General features: G+C 41.7%; 1 protein-coding gene across 4 annotated transcripts in view; it reads left to right on the forward strand.

The window, feature by feature from the left end:
• SERTM1 (serine rich and transmembrane domain containing 1) overlaps positions 1–17,291 on the forward strand; it is a 352,071-nt gene extending 334,780 nt beyond the window's left edge. For all 4 annotated transcript variants that reach the window (XM_085621721.1, XM_085621720.1, XM_085621723.1 and 1 more), the window contains one exon: positions 14,679–17,291. In XM_085621721.1, the coding sequence (XP_085477847.1) occupies positions 14,790–15,119 (330 nt within the window). In that variant the 5' untranslated portion in view covers positions 14,679–14,789 and the 3' untranslated portion in view covers positions 15,120–17,291. The remainder of the gene's footprint in view (positions 1–14,678) is intronic.
• Positions 17,292–17,578: the final 287 nt, after the last annotated feature.

Genomic DNA, 17,578 nt, shown 5'->3' on the forward strand with positions numbered 1-17,578 from the left:
TAGCCTGTGAGTATAATTTAATAGTACAAAGATTAAACAAAACCTCCAACTAGTTTTGAGAACACTGGCAGACCTTCATCAGTAATACGTCAGGGTTAGCCTTCAAGATATTTTGGAAACGTTCAACTTTACAATTCAGTGGATCAAATTTCTATAGTTTGTAAAAAGTCATAAATTATCTGTCACATATTGTATCAGGCTGTGAATAATCCTTATGCAATGTTATGTAAAGCTAGTGGTTTTCATTCACATGCCTTGCAAATTTTAGTGAAGGTGCAGTAAGGGTTTAGCTTATATCCTCAGTTTGTATTGTGTTTTGACTGTTAAAAAACAATCAATCCATAAGTGGAGGTCAATCAGTTGATCTAATGCAACGGGCACTCCAATATTTATCTGAGACAATTGGCAGCACAAAGATACATTAGTTGTGTTTGTTGTCTATATTGCCTCTTTGTTGTAGTTAAACAACAACCTCCAATTATTTCTAAGTATACTGTGATTCAAAATCCTAAATATTGGTAAACTGTAATTAAAACATTCATTTGCCAGCAATTATGCAGAGGACAATTATAAAGTAATATTTGTGAATTATAGATCATTGAGAGTGATCTGTTGTTTTATGTTATATGGCCTGTTTATTGAACAGTAATGCATATAAATTCGGATTTAAAATTCCACATCAGAAGCCCTCAACCAACCACTCTTAATGTTTACAATTCTACAATTATTTGATTTTGCTGAGATGCAATAAAACCTTTCAGTCGCTTTCAATCTAATTGAAATCCAACATTAAACCTCATTACTTGTTTCTGCAGTTTAATTCAATTCATGTCAACAACCTTCTTCTGCGCTCTTCAGTCCTTATTTCATCCTGATTGTCCATCCATCCTTCTTTTAAATGCTCCTCAAATTACGCCGGTGCTCTTGCTTTCCCTCATCACATGCATCCCTTCACCATTTATAAATCAACTGCTCATTTAATAACCGTTGCCACCTATTGGGAGGTCCTGGTGCTTCTATTTAGTTCACCTCAACATTCAGCACCTCATTTTAGCCAGTGCATGTAAACCCCTTTTTCAAGTCCACAGGGGATCACTAGCTGTGTATCTTTGCTCAGGAAGACATTGAAGTGTTGATGAAATAATATATCCTACAGTCCAAATCATGTTACTTTTTGATGAACTATAATAGGCTTTGAATAACATATATTACTGATGAATAATTGGGATCTGTTTTTATTGTTTTATGTGATTGATTTATTTGTTTATGATGCTGTGTTTGATGGACACTTTATGCTGGAATAAATAATAATTGAAAAAAAGTAAAATAATATACTCAATCTTCTATGACATCTGTAACCAAAAGCATTGAACTTGCAAATCTTAAGATACAGACATTTGCTTGACCTCATAGATTGGCAACACCTCCAGAATGTAGATCTCAGAACTGTTCCCATTTGCTCTAGGGAGGTAATAAACAGAAAATGTAAAATTAAAATTTGACTTATTTTAACAATTCATAACATAAATTAACTCCTTTATCCTGGTAGACAACAGAAAATATTTTGGAGGTAAATATATATATATATTTAATTTAAATGTATATATATTTATATATCTTACCTAGTTAGGTCTGCTTTGCCATAGAAAGAGCGGTTTTTGGTTTGCTAATAACTTTGGCCCCATTTGACGAATCTTCACAACACTTTCCCCCAAAAATGTTCATCCACCTCATCTCCTTCCTGGAAAGTTTCGATGATCCATCAATGGGGGAGCAATTAAAAAGGGGGTCCTAAAGCCCGTATGCATTTTCCATAGACTTGTTTAGACAAGGATACAGCGAAAACTGCTGAACAGGATTACGCCAAATTTAGGAGGAAGTTAGATTTTGGTCCGCGGATCGTGATTTTTGTGATTTGGTGTATATCCGTTCAGTAGTTTTGGAGAAATGTAGGGTAAACAATGATTGTATTTTTTTGCAGTTGGGTCCGCGAGAGTCTCTCGAGGCTCTCGTGGGAGTGCCAATTTAAAAATAGAAGGCTCTGATTTTCCCAGGGAGCTTTATTTCCCTTGGGTCATCTCACTCCTGCAGGAGTCAAAATACCAAGCTCTGATTTATTGCCAGCTGCATGAGGAAAATGTGGCTGGCAGCCATTACAGTACTGGGAGACTTAGTCCCCTGTCCTGAAGTCATAAAAAAATAAAGATATATATGGGCAAGGTTGGGATATCCTGACCCCATAGGCCCGGAGGGGGAGTCAGAGGAACACCCCGGGCCAAAAAAGAAAACAACTGGCAAAAACCATCATGATCCTGCGAGAAACTCACAGGATTGAAAATAAAATGGCACGGGTCACATTTAAATAACTTATGCCCTGGGGATCCTACCCCCGGAGTTGATTTCATAAAGGGAAGGGGGGCTGTGAGGCTATTAAGGGCCTGAAGTTTGTGTAAGTTTACTCTTTTCAGTATTCAGAAAATTGCATTTTAATAGTAAGTTTACGAGTGCGTAGACTCCTCAGTTGGGGTGTAGAACTCTCTACAGAAAAAAGATAGGCCTGTCCTATGTTTTTACGTGCAGAAATCTCCAACCCAACTGCAACGTTTCCACACTCCTAAACTTAGCATTAAAAAGCAGTTGGTAAATACTGAAAAAGCGTAAACTTACACAAGCGTGTAAGGTTCCCTTTGTGAATCAGATTTAGAGTAACTTGGAATATTGTCAAAATAATGTTATATCCCTGGCTTCTCCTCACCAAAGTTATATTCACTGTGATATGCTAAGTAACGTTGGATACTAGATCTAAGAGATATTTAGACTGGCATACATTCTGAATTTATACAGTATATGGCCACTAAAGTCATAACAAATCATTGTTTATATGATGATTTCACTGTTTTACAGTATAAAGAACCAAGTGGCTAACTCCAAAATGCCTTTGGAGCTAAAATCGATATTAGGCCCAGGTGAAATTTTATACACAACGGCTTAGTTGAAGTAGTTTCCATAATTTTGTTTTACTTGTGATGTAAAATTAACAGAAATTAGGTAATTACGGCCGTCCATGTAATTATGAGCAATTTGTGACAAAAATGCCTAATGCAAGAGTCCAGGAACAGAGCACAAGTGGCTGCTGTATACTACTGTTCTTGTGCTGGTACATATATTACTATTTTCTTAGCGCAAACTGCATCCTCTGGTCAAATTTTGACACGAAGGTGCGTTGCGTTCTAATAATATCGCTCTAAATGTAGGATTAAGCGCCTCCTGTAATTTCACATAATCTTGCCTAGTTTTGCCTAATTACACTACAGCAAATTACATGAGTTATGTTCACCCCTAATCAATATTTAGGCCCAGATTTGCATAGAGTCGGGTGTGTGTTAATTTATAACACAAACCTAACTCAAAGTGTAATGGTGGCATTTAGAAGCCAATGCAAATCACGTTTTGTGTTTGATTGTAACTGAAAGTAACGCAAAGCTACATAATGTGCTGCCTTGCATTACTTTGCATCAAGGGGACATTCCATGTGTGGTGCATCAGTGTTCTAATGCAACCACCCATGGGTTTTGATGCAATTTCCAATCTGCAAAGAATTTAAGACAGTGATTTGCATCAAAATCCTGTGCCTACTTGAAGAAGGGGTAACAGGTAGAAATGTTTTCATATCTCCTCTTTTTTCCCTCTTTTCATTTGTGCTGCATTCCACAGCACTCATAAAAAGTAAGAAATACTTTAAAGCATAGTTTGTGTACTGAAAGCAACTCTTTCCTGTACAAAATCTATGCTTACTACAATGGTGACCCCCTTGCACTATGGCGCAACAGAGTCTGCATGAGCGCATGGCAGCCAAAATTGTACCAGCGTGGAAGAGAGCAGAATAGCGCCACAGAATAGTAGATATGACGCTGTTCTTTTCTCTCTCAGTAATTTAATACCTTACAAAAGGATAACACAAGTGTGCTAGCAAAGATGGAACTGCTAATTTAATAAACAAAATAATCATGGTATGGTATGGTATGGTATGGTATGGTGTCAGAACGCCGAAGCTTCTTGGCGCTCAAGGTATTGCCAGAGAGCACTATGTTGGCTTACCTAATCAAGCAGTTATGTTTTTAATAATTATCTAAAGCTTGGCAGGTGGGATTCAGCTTACAAATAAGAGTGGAGAGAATTCCAGTCTGAAAAAGCTCTATTGCCCAACTTGACATTTTTGGATTTGGTAATAGAGGTTAGGCATTGAAAGTCAGACCGAAATTGTCATGGTGGACGATGCCAAGAGAATTCTGTGCATGAGCACCAGGGCCAGATTGGGGACCCAAAGCAGCCGTGGCAATTTTGTAGTACCTGCCTTGGGTGGGGGGGGCAGAGGGGAAGTGGTGTAAGTGTGAAACACTGCTGCTTTTGGTACTGGGGCCGATATTGCAGCACCACTGCAACACCGGCCACAGTAACAAAAAATCATCCCCACTGCTGCAAAACTGGCTACCACCCTTACAGCCTCCGGGGAAAACACCCGATGCCCGCTCCCAGTCTGACCCTGATGAGCACCAATGCTTTAAGGGAAATCCTCTGTTTCCCTAGTAACCAGCGTAATTTGCACAGGACTGCTGTTAAATGCCCTTCCATAAGGGCCTTGGTAAAAAGATGTGCTGCCACATTCCATACAATTTGCAGTTATTCAGTTAAATACCTAGGTATATATAGCATTGTCATAGTCCAGCGAAGAATGGATGAGTGCATTTAACACTGGCTATGTATGTTCTCTTTGAGAAACAGAAGCAAGCTTTTCAGTGTCTTCAAGTTGCCAGTTCCATACTTGGGTCCCTTGCTCACTGTTACTGGAACCAAGCAGTACCTGGCTGATGAGCCCATAACTAGGGTGAAACCGGTCGTAGGTTGCTTATGTTCTGGTTCAGGAAGGACCTGGCCTTGTAGTTCAGGCTGGATTGTTCCCATGAGGAGAAGGGTCAAGACTGCTTTACAGTTGGCTCTCTCCAAACTGAGGTGGCATGGTGAGCAAAGAAATGATGGGTTGCAATTCTACACTGAACGATTGCCAGTGGTTAGACAAATTTCAAGCGTTCCTCCCATCACCTTTTGCATGTTTCAATAACAGGTTTTCACGGTGTTAATAATCGCTTGATTTTTGAATGACCTTAGTTCATAATATTACCCAAATGTCATATAATTTTCGAGGGAGTTGGACCCAGATCCATGTCTAGTGGGCACTTAAATAGGTCCAAAGAATCAATAGAGAGTGGACCACTTGTCCTGTGTCGCCAGGGTCTATTTGCTCTTGGTTCCGTCATAAAAGAACCCTCATAACTGTACACAGGCGCGAAGGCGGTATATACTGGGTCACCGCTTATGTGTACTAGTACAGCATCATCATAGGGTCTTTTTTAGTATGTATGCTGTCCTCCGCCAGGAGGGAGACCAACTGGTAAAACAGTAGCGTCCAGACATGAATATGAGGGAGGGAGGGTGTGAGAAGTGCTCTTGATAAAGTGGAGTTAAAATTCTCTTAATCACTTTTTCTAATGAGACTTTATTGAGAGAATGTTGAAAAAGAGAAAAATAAAGTGTTGAGGTAAGGATATAGACCGAGTTACTGGTCTACCGTACTTTTTTGATATCAAGGTGGTACCCGAGAGGCATTCACGGAACTATGTTCGATTCCGTGAAGTCATTGACTTGTTCTGCCTCTGTTCGCGGTATCCCCAGTGACGAACAGAGGCAGAACAAGTCAATGACTTCACGGAATCTCGGGTACCACCAAGAAGTGCAATTTGCACCTTTATGAGGCACAGATACCATGGATCTGACCCTTATACTTATAATTAGTGAATAATTTTCACTATTCAAGGAGCCACAACGCGCCTTCCTTTAGATTGGTCCTGACGAAAGCCTTTAGACCTTTACAGAAGGCTGAAACATGTTGACCCTGACCCTGAACCTTGATATCAAAAAAGTATGGTAGACCAGTAACTCGGTCTATATCCTTACCTCAACACTTTATTTTTCTCTTTTTCAACATTCTCTCAATAAAGTCTCATTAGAAAAAGTGATTAAGAGAATTTTAACTCCACTTTATCAAGAGCACTTCTCACACCCTCCCGCCCTCATATTCATGTCTGGACGCTACTGTTTTACCAGTTGGTCTCCCTCCTGGCGGAGGACAGCATACATACTAAAAAACACCCTATGATGATGCTGTACTAGTACACATAAGCGGTGACCCAGTATATACCGCCTTCGCGCCTGTGTACAGTTATGAGGGTTCTTTTATGACGGAACCAAGAGCAAATAGACCCTGGCGACACAGGACAAGTGGTCCACTCTCTATTGATTCTTTGTATCTATGAATGGAAGCCGAATGGACCACAGCTTCTCCTTCCCTCCCCATTGATTATTTTGCACTTAAATAGGTCTACATCCTGCAGTACATTGGTGGTCAATACGTATAGTGGCCCATCCACCCCCCCTTCCTGTGACCAGATGGCAATAATGAAACCTAAACACAAAACAGCAAGAACAATCAAACCAACCCCCCACCCCAGACATTTAAGTGCAAACCACCACCACAAACACGTCCACAAATGTCGACGTTCCTGGACGTACAGCACCATATCTCAACTTTTCCTAAACTTGCAAACATAAACCTCACCCGTCTGAAATGCAATGCATTTAAACTGTTAAGTGCCAAAAAGGTTCAATTCCCCCAGTTGCAGCCACCCAAGATCATTCACACCCCAGTAGGCCCCAAAGCCTACCAGTAGACAAGGGCAAAGCATGTGGTGCACCAGCACACTTAGCGAGTGAGCCACATCCCAGGAAGAAACTGTCCCTAGCCCGCCCACTTGCAACCCCCTCCCCCCCCCCCCTGGTGCCCAGGGTCAGCAATCCACAATGTCCCTTTCGTAAGCATCAACTCAGCAGACAGATCATCATAAACAGGAGAATGGCTAACCTGTAGCATCCCCTTCAGCCCCTCAAGGTGGGGCAGTGTCATGAATCACATCAATAGGTGGAGTAACAGGAGCAGAGGTTGTACCACCACATGCTGTGTCCCTAACAGTGTCTCTGGCACCTCTGGCAATAAGATTCAGCAGAGTCCATGGTACCATCCTCTTGAACCACAATATGTCCAGTCCCACCCAATTGCAGCCTGTTGCCACTAACGGGTGCGCATGGAATGGGTCAAGATCAGTAAGGGGGTGCACTGGAATCTTGTATGACATGTCCAGCCATGCCCTGGCATCCTCCTGGCAGTCAAAGAAATGTGATGTCTCCCCTGAGAGGATGCAGAGCTTAGCAGGGTACAGGAGCATGCATCGGATTTCGAGAGAGCGCAACTTCCTTTTGACCTCTAGGAAAGATTTGCACCATTCCTTGACCCTCTGGGTGTAGTCTGGTTAGATTGCAATTGTACAGTTCTCAAATTTCAGGTTAGGTGCCTCTCTGGCCACTCTAAGAATTGCGTCCCTGTCCTTGTAATTCAAAATCTGGGCTATGATCACCTGAGGGGGGCCCTCGAGGGGAATTGGGGCCAGCGCCCAAAAAGAAACTGAATGAGTATTTAGGGCACAGGGTATGCCTCACCCAGCTATCCAGGAAGTGCTCTGCTGATGGGCCCTCCGCCCTTTTGAGAAAACCCAGCAAGTGCATGTTATTCCACCGTGATCAGCCCTCTGCATCCTCCATCCGATTTCGTAGAGGTCATCTGCAGCCAGATGACCTGTTGTTTGAGATGCTGCATCTCAGTGTGCAGAGTGGTAATGTTGGATTCTGCAGCGTCCACCTTTTCCACCACTTTTTGCAGATCTGCCTGCAGTAAGTACACCTCGATAGACACCCCTGTTATCTGGCCTCCAGGCCAGCCCTCCAGTTCTGTATGGCTTCCAGGATTGTGGCTTGTGAGGGTTCCTCTTTATGTTCCGGGAAGCACTCTGGTGAGAATTGGCCAGGAGTAGTGTAGTGACTTATGGTGTTCCCTGAGCTGCCTTCTCCATAGTGCTGAATAGAGAGATGTCCACGGAGAAGCGTGGGCTCGCGGCAGACTAGATGTGCAGGATACTGCTATAATCTGCCCGGAGGTTGGGTAACCAATCAGCAGGAGCTGTGAAGAGGACTGTTCCCCATGAAGCGCCAGTGGATACAGTCAAGGGCATCGGCCAAGGGGATCACAGGCCACAGGAAAATCCAGGCACCCTCACCGATGAGGAGTGAAGCTCTGGGGCCCTCAGCGAGATCAGGCTATGGTGGCCAGAGTAAGAAGCCCCGCCGCCACAAACACCCCTACAAGAGGAAATTCCTTAGCAAGGTGGGTTCTGCAGGGGAGGGATCTCTCCACCGAGGGAGGGAGCCAAGAGGCGAGCAGGCAGGAAGGCAATAAATGACAAAAAGAGGAGGACAGCCACAGTTCACACAACACCATCTGAAGAGGCCGCGGTGAATCAGGTCTGGCCTCCTGGACATCGCTGAGGTCCGGCCAACACCGCCTCAATAGGGAAGAGTGCCGCACCCACAACTCCAAGTCAACAGCACTGCTCAGCTCTAAATTACCCTGCAGTATTATCCGGTTGATCACAGGACAAGCGGCACAGCTCCCAGCCCCAGCAGCCGAATCCGTGCTCCATGGCCGTCACAGGCAGGCAGCACTGATGAGCACTGAATCACCCAGCCGTGTCTCAGGGTCAATTGCGGGGCAAGCGGTCAAGCTGCAGAGCTCCCAGCCCCGACAGCCTAATGCTTTCTCTGCAGCAGACACAGATCGAGTGCGGTCCATACCTCAGTGGCACTCCTCGTGCCACAGAGAGAGGATGCCAGCAATATGAGGAGCGCCGGAAGTGCGGCAGGACCCCAGGCAATGCCCACGGGCCAATCATGGCCCTAGTTATAAAAGGACATGGTACCAAGCAGCAATTGGGTGGCGGAGATCTCCAGTCCACAGCCCCCACCAGTCCAGTACCCCAAGGCCCCGCACACCCCTTCACAGATGCCATGGTCAGTCACAGCAAGCGAGAGACTCTGGGATCCTCAAGTCCCACAGGGGCCTCATCTACCACCAGGCAAGTGCTACAGTGCGGTACAGCCCTGATACCACAACGGGGGCACCTGAAGCCCCCCAGGGGCCTCCACAGCATTATGGGGGGCTCAACAGGACTGCAACACTCCTCAGAGAGCGGGATGAAGCAGGAATAAAAAAGAAGTATGTGATGGGGAGACGCACCTCCCTATAGGCATGTCCTGACGGCCATCTTGCTTGGCAGCGCTCAAGAAACTTATGCCTAATATAATCATCCGAAGTTTGTTATGGCAAGAAGTCATTGATAATGGGTATATGCCCAAATGGTTCAAAGTAATGTCCAGTGCCATAGGTCAGTTGTGTTTGTTATGGAACATTACAAGAAAGGCAGTAAGGCTGACATTTTTTGTGAAAAGTATATGTGAAGACACTAGGCCCTAAGGGAGGATATCCATTACACTGTGTATACATATGTACTATACCATTCCAAGTAGCCTTAAGCTGTTACCTTTAATGTTCTACCTACTTTTTATTCTAAGCATGCATCCACCATATTTAGGAGGAAGTATCTTTTTCCACTTTTGCATTTTTAATTGATCTTATATATTGTTTTTGAATGTGTGTGTGTTTTTGATTTGAATGGATGAGTGGGTGAACGTAAAAACACCTCAATGGGTCAATTAATTGATGCATTAGTGCAAGTATGAGTGACACAGTGCATATACGATGAGTTACTGAGTGCATAAACTCACCAGTGACTGAAGGGGCACATTCATTTGTAAGCCAAACCTATTGGTAGTGCCAATGCTTATATGAATGTGTGCCCAAGTGAGATCATGACAAATAAAACATTTCAATTGGAAATATGGCAAAAAAATGTTTCCAGCTTAACAAACTGTTTCTCCAAATGCCCGGGGTATACAGTAGCTCACAAGAAGGAAGATACTTTGAAGTCCTACAACCCTGGAAATGGCACACACTCCTGGATAGAACTCCCACGAGAGAAAGTGTCACGTGCAAAAACAATGAAAGTCAATCATATTTTGAATACCCTTTGTACTTCGTCAAACGAAACAGCTTAATGTGACATGCTTTACGTGGCTGAACTATTAAATGTGTTTTTCATACATTTACTTAGCTTCAGATTTGGATGATTCGTTCACCTCTGACATGATAATGGCTTGCTCTTAATGGCTTAGGACTCTGGAATGACTGTGATAGACCTGGCATTCTTGGCGTGGTTTTCCCTGTCTTTTTTCCTCTACAACCTATATTTTTGGCTGTGTGCTGTGCTTCATTTCTGCTGGTTTATGTAACCTGGGCACTTTACCAGTGCTGATCAGTGCTAAAGGGCAAATGCTCCCTGAGTAAATTGTGATTCTGATTGGTTATCCTTGATTGGCATATTTGATTTACTAGTACATCCCTAGTAAAGTGCACTATGCGTGCCCAGGGCCTGTAAATCAAATGCTACTAGTGGGCCTGCAGCACTGGTTGTGCCACCCACTTGAGTAGCCCTGTAGACTTGCCTCAGGCCTGCCATTGCAGGGTCTGTGAGTACAGTTTGAAACTGGCATGTAGATTTGGTAAGTGCACCCACTTGCCTGGCCCAAACCTTCCCTTTTACTAGATGTAAGTCACCCCTAAGGTACCCCAAAGGGCAGGGTACAGTGTTTGTGAAAGGTAGGACACTTACTGGTGTGTTTTACATGTCCTGATAGTGAAATGCTGCCAATTTCATTTTTCACTATTGCAAGGACTAGCTCTCCCATTGGCAATCATTGGAGCTACCTTGTAACCTCTTATAAGTGAAACTTTCAATTGGGAAAAGCTAGAGATTTGGAGTTTGAGCTCTTCGAGCTCAGAATTTAGAAACACATCTTTTAGTGAAGGTGTTTTTTTAATTGTGTGTTTGAAAATGCCACTTTTAGAAAGTGGGCGTCTTCTTGTTTTACCATCCTGTGCCTTTGCGTGCCTGTGGAATCAACGTCTGGTTTAGACTGACACGGGCCTGTTTGTGCATTCACTCAAGACAGTCACACAAAGGGGGCTGAGGTGTGCCGTGCATATTGAGATGGCCCATCACCAGGGTGCGGGATCTCCCTGAGCTAGAAGGGTGGGAGGAGTTGTCACATACACCTGAAAAGGGCTCTGCCTGGCCTCTCGCAATGCTGTCTCTACCCCCCTGGAGTGTGTCTGGAGTCAAGACAGGGCCAGGCTGGATTTGTGCACTACAAAGACTCTCCTTTGAAGTATGCCTACTTCAAAGGCCAAAAGGGGTGTGCGATTTGGACCTAAAACCCCAGATATTTAGTAAACTTCTGGATCAAGAGGAGATTCTGTTAAGTAGAAGAGATGAGAGCAGGAGTACTGCCCCTTTGCTGTGTGTTGCTTTGCTTGGTTGGCCTGCAGTTGCTGCCTCTATCGTGGAGAGTAAAAAGACTTGACTTTGCTGTGTATCCTGCTTGAGATGTTTCTCCAACGGCTTGTGTGTGCTTTCCTCCTGTTAAGAAGTCTCAGGACCATCAAAGACTTCACCTGCAGCATTCCTGAACTCCACTGCTGGCACTTCTGACCTGCCAAGTGGTGCCAATTCCAGTTCTGGGCCCTTGGAGGTGGTTCCTGTGGTTAAAAGACTTCAAAATCTACGCTTTGCCCTTCCATCAGCTATTTTTCCTATGCAGCACCGCCGTACAGGAGAAAACTTCATGCACCACCGCCGTGCGGGCGAAGAAATCAACACATTGCCTGCCCGCGGCTGAAGAAACCGCCACAGCCTTAGTTCAGTGCACTCTGTCTCCGAAGTCCGAGACCACTGCACTGACTCCGATGTTGGTCCCAAAGAATCTACCCATCATTGGGCCGTGGCTGAAAGAATCGATGGAACACCTGTTTGCCGTCACCGCATTGCATCCAGCGCTTCCGGATTTCCACACATCGCACCACGTTTTCCACTGCATCACCCACAGACCAGAACAGTCTTGGACTTCGACTCCTCGCATCCCCTTATAGTCCGGAACCAACGCAACACTTCTCCTGTGTGCAGCAGAATTGATGCTTCGCTCCCCCAGGGACTCAGGAACTGACGCATCACTGTATTTTCCAACGCTTCCTTCCTCTGCGGCTGTTTTTCCTTGTGTATTTTGACGCATCAAAGGTGCTTTGTGTAAAATCACTGCATCCATAGGGTTCTATGGACAGAATTGGTTATGTTGGATTTTTGTCGTTTTGGTCTTGTTTGGTTTAGATAAAGATTGTTCATTTTCCTAAACTGGAGTGGTGCCCATTTGTAGTGTGTTCACTGTGTTACAGTGTGTGTTATGTATGAATATTTTACAGGCCTGACTGCTTGTGTCGAACTCCCAAGAGGGTGAGCTGGGGTTATCTTGGGTGTCTTTAACTCCTTTATCCTGACTAGAAGGCAGAGTCCCTACTTGGACAGGGTGCAAGCCACTGCCAACTAGAGACCCCCAATTCTAACAGAGTGCCTCTAAGGAATAATAGGGAGTAGTTTGTTTATCAGCATTTGCCACGAAGCAGAATTCAAATCAATGAGGTATCTCGATCTCAATCGTATCATTTCAGCCCTCTTTTCTTTTGCTGAGACACGTCATTCGCTTTCTGTCAATCATTTTAAACTTGACAGATCTAACATTCATTACCATAACTGCAGTCAAGACAAACATGCCACCCTTTTCCCCAAACCTGATGAATGCGCCCTTGACTCATTCATTAAATCAAGCCCCTGTAAACTGGAGCCTCTTCTCTTAGCATACCTCCACATATGGGGGTCTGATGACATGAGGAATTGCTAAAAGTTGTTGTATTTATTATTTGGTATCTCGCTGTTCTTCAGTGAGATCCATTAGTCACCATATGTTATAAACACATGGCCCTTCATATAACAACAATGTACTAAGTTCCACTCTTCCCTGTTCAGTGCTCGGGTGCCTGTTCAAATCTGATTCTTTAGAAAAAAACATAAACACCTAACCTCCATCTAAATTGTAAAGCTGTATAGCTATGAGCAAGAAATGTCTATCCAAAACATTGTCCACAAAATGAGTCATGACTAGGCAATATGAAATGCGATTAGAATTGATTTTGATAATTTATTTATACTTAATTTACAAATGTGTGTTTTAATTTTATGTGAAAACTCCAGTCTGATATAGTCCACCTGCCAGAACATAGGGTGACGTCACAAAAGAGCAAAATCAAATGTGTATTCCTACTTGTCTAGATCTTCCTGTATCATTTTATATCTGACCTACTGGCAGACATAGATAGAGAGATACTTAGAGGTGTTTTAGGTCAACACTCTTCATCCATTGGTCTCTTCCATTGTCATTCATGTATTGCCTCAGACCAACACAGCATATAGCATGGGGCAGTAGGGCAGCCCACTTCAGACAATGGCTGTCTTTCAGTGTGAATGATGTCATTTTCCTGATTAATTGCACATTCACCTAAAGATGTGCACTTCAGGGACAATACTTCGCTTTGGAAATTCTTTTTTGTTTGCAGTCTTTCTTATTTTTTTTTTCATCTTTGTGTGTTTAAGTTATATCTTCACGCAATTGTAATTCAAAGTCACCTTTTCTATATGCCAATAAGAACCCAATTTCAAAAATGTCACATTTACCTGTTCTAAGTATGCCTGCTTGCTAGGAATGCACTGATCTATTACAATTATGGACAATGCTTAATTTATTCTCCAATTTCACAATTTTATTCAACACATGTGACTGCCACTATTAGGCAGCACCATGTTTTCTTATGATTTCTTTTTATGGCATATACTTGCATTAACATTTCTCTAAAAATGAACCTTTTCAACAGCTTGCCAAGGCCCGAACGTTTGGCTTTGCCAAGGCTTGTTCTTCATGTCATTGCAACTTTACACATTTATGAACAGGAAAGGAGAAGTGGTTAAAAAAAAGTGAACAAGACAAAAAGAAACATGTAAAGTAAATTTTGCAGCATTCCAGTGACAGTGAAACAACATAAAATCTATTGGGGATGTTTCAGATTTCCATACATCATTCTCTGAGAGCATGGTTTTATGTAGTTATTAAGTGGTTTGTTATTATGTACTTACAGATGTTATATTTTTTAAGTGTACTCCACACTCACATTGAGGGGATCAAGCTACTGTGAACTTGCATACAATCATTTTATTTTTACAATGATGTGTTTTCCATAGTGGTAAATTGGTTTAGAATATCATTGTAGTAAGAACTGTGTTTAAGAGTTGAGTGTTTTTCTGTCCAGTATCTTATGATGAGAGAATATATCTTTTTAATATGTGGCATAAATAGTACAAGAGCTGGAAGTGAGAGATGAACGATATGTATAGGCAAAGTTCAATTAGTCGTTTTTATACCATTTTTATAGTGTTTTAATTCTTTCTTGATTTTAGTGCAAGTGGGTCATTATTTTTGCATTATTCAACGAAATGTATTGTTTACTGTTATATTATGCTTTGCTGGCTTTTTAAGATAAGTATGAAAACGAATACAATTCAGTTGTACTGATTTATGTTAAATAACACTTTTTATAATATCTAACTACAAAGATGAACCTCCCTTTTAGCTAAAATAAAGTGTTTAATATTATTTTTCATTTTCTATTTTAACTACAGTGTGGAAACAAGCGTCACCTGGGATGAGAACAGGATTGGCAACAATGCGTGTGAAAGTTTCAAGTAGATGAGTGATCGGTTAACACCAGTTCCTAATCTACATATGAAAACATGGCTGAACCTGGACCTTCAGCTGGCTCGATGGGAAGCATGGGAAATGGAACTTTTTTGGAACTATTCCCGACATCCATTTCAACATCAGTGGATTCAAACTCCTCGCCCAGCCGCCTCTCAAACGTCTATGTGTATGTCTCCATTTTCCTCAGCCTTTTAGCTTTCCTCCTCCTGCTATTAATCATTGCACTTCAAAGGCTGAAAAACATAATCTCTTCAAGCTCCTCCTACCCAGAATGCACTAGTGAAGCTGGGAGTTCCTTCACTAATTTGGAAGTTTGCAGTATTTCTTCCCAGAGGTCTACCTTATCAAACCTGTCGGCTTGAAAAGCAATGAAATGGAATATATGTGCAAGGAGACTGCCTAATTAAGTATCTGAAGGTGTTGCATGTTACGATTGCTTTCGATTCCTGTTAATTATGAATAAGGATTCTTAGCTGGCTCTTTTATCTTCATTCATCAATTAAGAGACAGTCTCACTTTTCACTGTTGTGCAGTACTTAGGAACTATTTGAAGCAAACTGACACCTTACCCGTTTGATCATCTGGAACAGACAATATTCCCTTCCTTCAGTTTTAGCTATGCAGCTGCACACCAGGTGAAACTGTCTCAAAAGTGAATGTCATATCTCTTGGATGTGTAGATAAAGAATGTTTATCGGGCTCAGCATTGTCCTCTTCAGTGACGCGATGACAGTGGCTGCTCTCATGTTCAGTGCAGTTCAGTTTGGTCCTCATAGTCTAAATGCACAATAATTCATTTGTAAATTAACATCTGAAACTTTTAACAATTATTTCTTTTTTTAGTTTCAAATGTGCAACGGCATTATTTTTATGACTTTGAAGGACCTGCGTTCAAGGCAATGCACCCTGACGTTTCTTTCAAACAAACTACATTGGACATAGCAATTGGTAAATGTGGCATTATTATGCAACACACGCGAGCCTGTCAAGGATGCCTTTTATTCGATTTCCTTTTACAAAAGAACAAAACATGTTTGTTCTGTGCTTCGATTGTTTCAAACACAAGGGAACTATGTAACAGATAATTGTATTATTTTGCCATAAATCATTTAAGAATAATGTATTTAATGAGTAGAGGGAGCATTTCCCCCCGCTTTTCCTTTGAAACATGAGAAAACATAATACTTTCATGAGCCTTTTTGATAATTGGAAATTATATATGTTTGCTATACTGTGCCAGTGCCGGGCAGATGCCTTGGATTTAGACTGAATATAACTTACGTATTTCCTGATTTATTGCAAGAAGATATGAAGTTGTTTTCCTAGGGGCGAACTGGAGTCTACACGCTTTGCACAAGTTATTAGCCATTCTTTACAGGGACACAAATAGCTGTTAACCTGGACACTACATATCCAAGAAAAGCATTGCATCCCAAAAAGACTTAAACTACCATGACAATCATAACTTCACAAGACGAAAAAGGGACAAAAGTGGACACATATGCATATAAGAAATATCTAAATCAGCAGTTATTGTATATATTATTGCTTAACTAATTGAGAAAACCTAATTAACGCCAATGCAATAGGAAAACTAACATTCTTTGACACATACATTTAGGATGTTATTCCTCATTGCTCTATTTTATTCTAAAAAGCCTTATGCATTTGATTGTTATTTATGCTTGCCAGTGTGTATTGTTAGTTTAAAGGTTCCAAGTAAGGTGACTCATTTTCCACAAATTCCGTTAGATCACATAATTGTCAGCAACTCTCTATCTGATATGAATCAGTGATTCTCTTAAAACAATGTTGCAAATATCTGAACTCTGAGGTTTCTGTACCTTCATTTTCAAAGTTTAGGTTACAAAAGAATGTACATATGGAAACATTTCCACTTGCTTGAAGTAAAGTATTACTTGTTTTGTTTTTATTAATGCCCATCCAGATAGGCAGCTGCTCGGTGGGTCCCTGTCAGATATAGAATGGGAAATACATAAATAATTTGCATATAATCCTGAGAGACCAGTTAAATCTGTTTATTTTACTCATTGTACAAACTGAAGCTATCTGAAACAGGAGTTTACTAAAGACATAAAACACTGTGGAGCACAAGAACATTTATTTTACATGTTGGAATTAAGAAAGTGCCAAGGCCAAACCAGCTTCAACTTCCTGGTTTACAAAGTACAATCTATGTTTATTTAGAGGTTCAGTCTTGTAGCCACAGAACCCTCTTTTCAAATATTATGTTGGGCTTTCTGCTATCACAGTTTCACTGTATCTGAATGAGGGAATACTTGTTGTCCTTCCATTGCATTGGTTAGTAGATCACAGTTTTTCCTGTTGTGTGTAATACTGAATGACTGTGTTTTCAACACACAAAATAAAATAATGCTTTCTTTTCATGGAACTGTGCAATGCTTAACAAAAGCAACATTATCCACCATAAGCTATACTTTTCTATTCCACCACTGTAATGTAACAAACACTAAAATATAGAATTAAAATTAAAATAAACATTTTCAACAACTTTTGTATTGGTAAACATACCTTTGGAGTCTATTTGGTAAATGAAGTGAGATAATTTTATTTCTTTGCAAAACATGTGGAATGCTTACTCTTTAGATAGTGAAAATATTGGGGGACTGCTTGTGGTGGTGATTTATTGATACTTCCATTTTCAGATGCACTGGATCACCACTTGTGAAATCATCACTAGCGTTGTTGTAAAAACACTTTGAGAGGTTAGGCTTTTGTACAATGGTGATGGATGCCTACATTTGAGATTGCCCAAAATGGCTGTTTTGTAAAGTACTTT

This window comes from Triturus cristatus, chromosome 8 (assembly GCF_964204655.1).
Source record: "Triturus cristatus chromosome 8, aTriCri1.1, whole genome shotgun sequence".
In the NCBI taxonomy this organism is placed as follows: domain Eukaryota; kingdom Metazoa; phylum Chordata; class Amphibia; order Caudata; family Salamandridae; genus Triturus; species Triturus cristatus.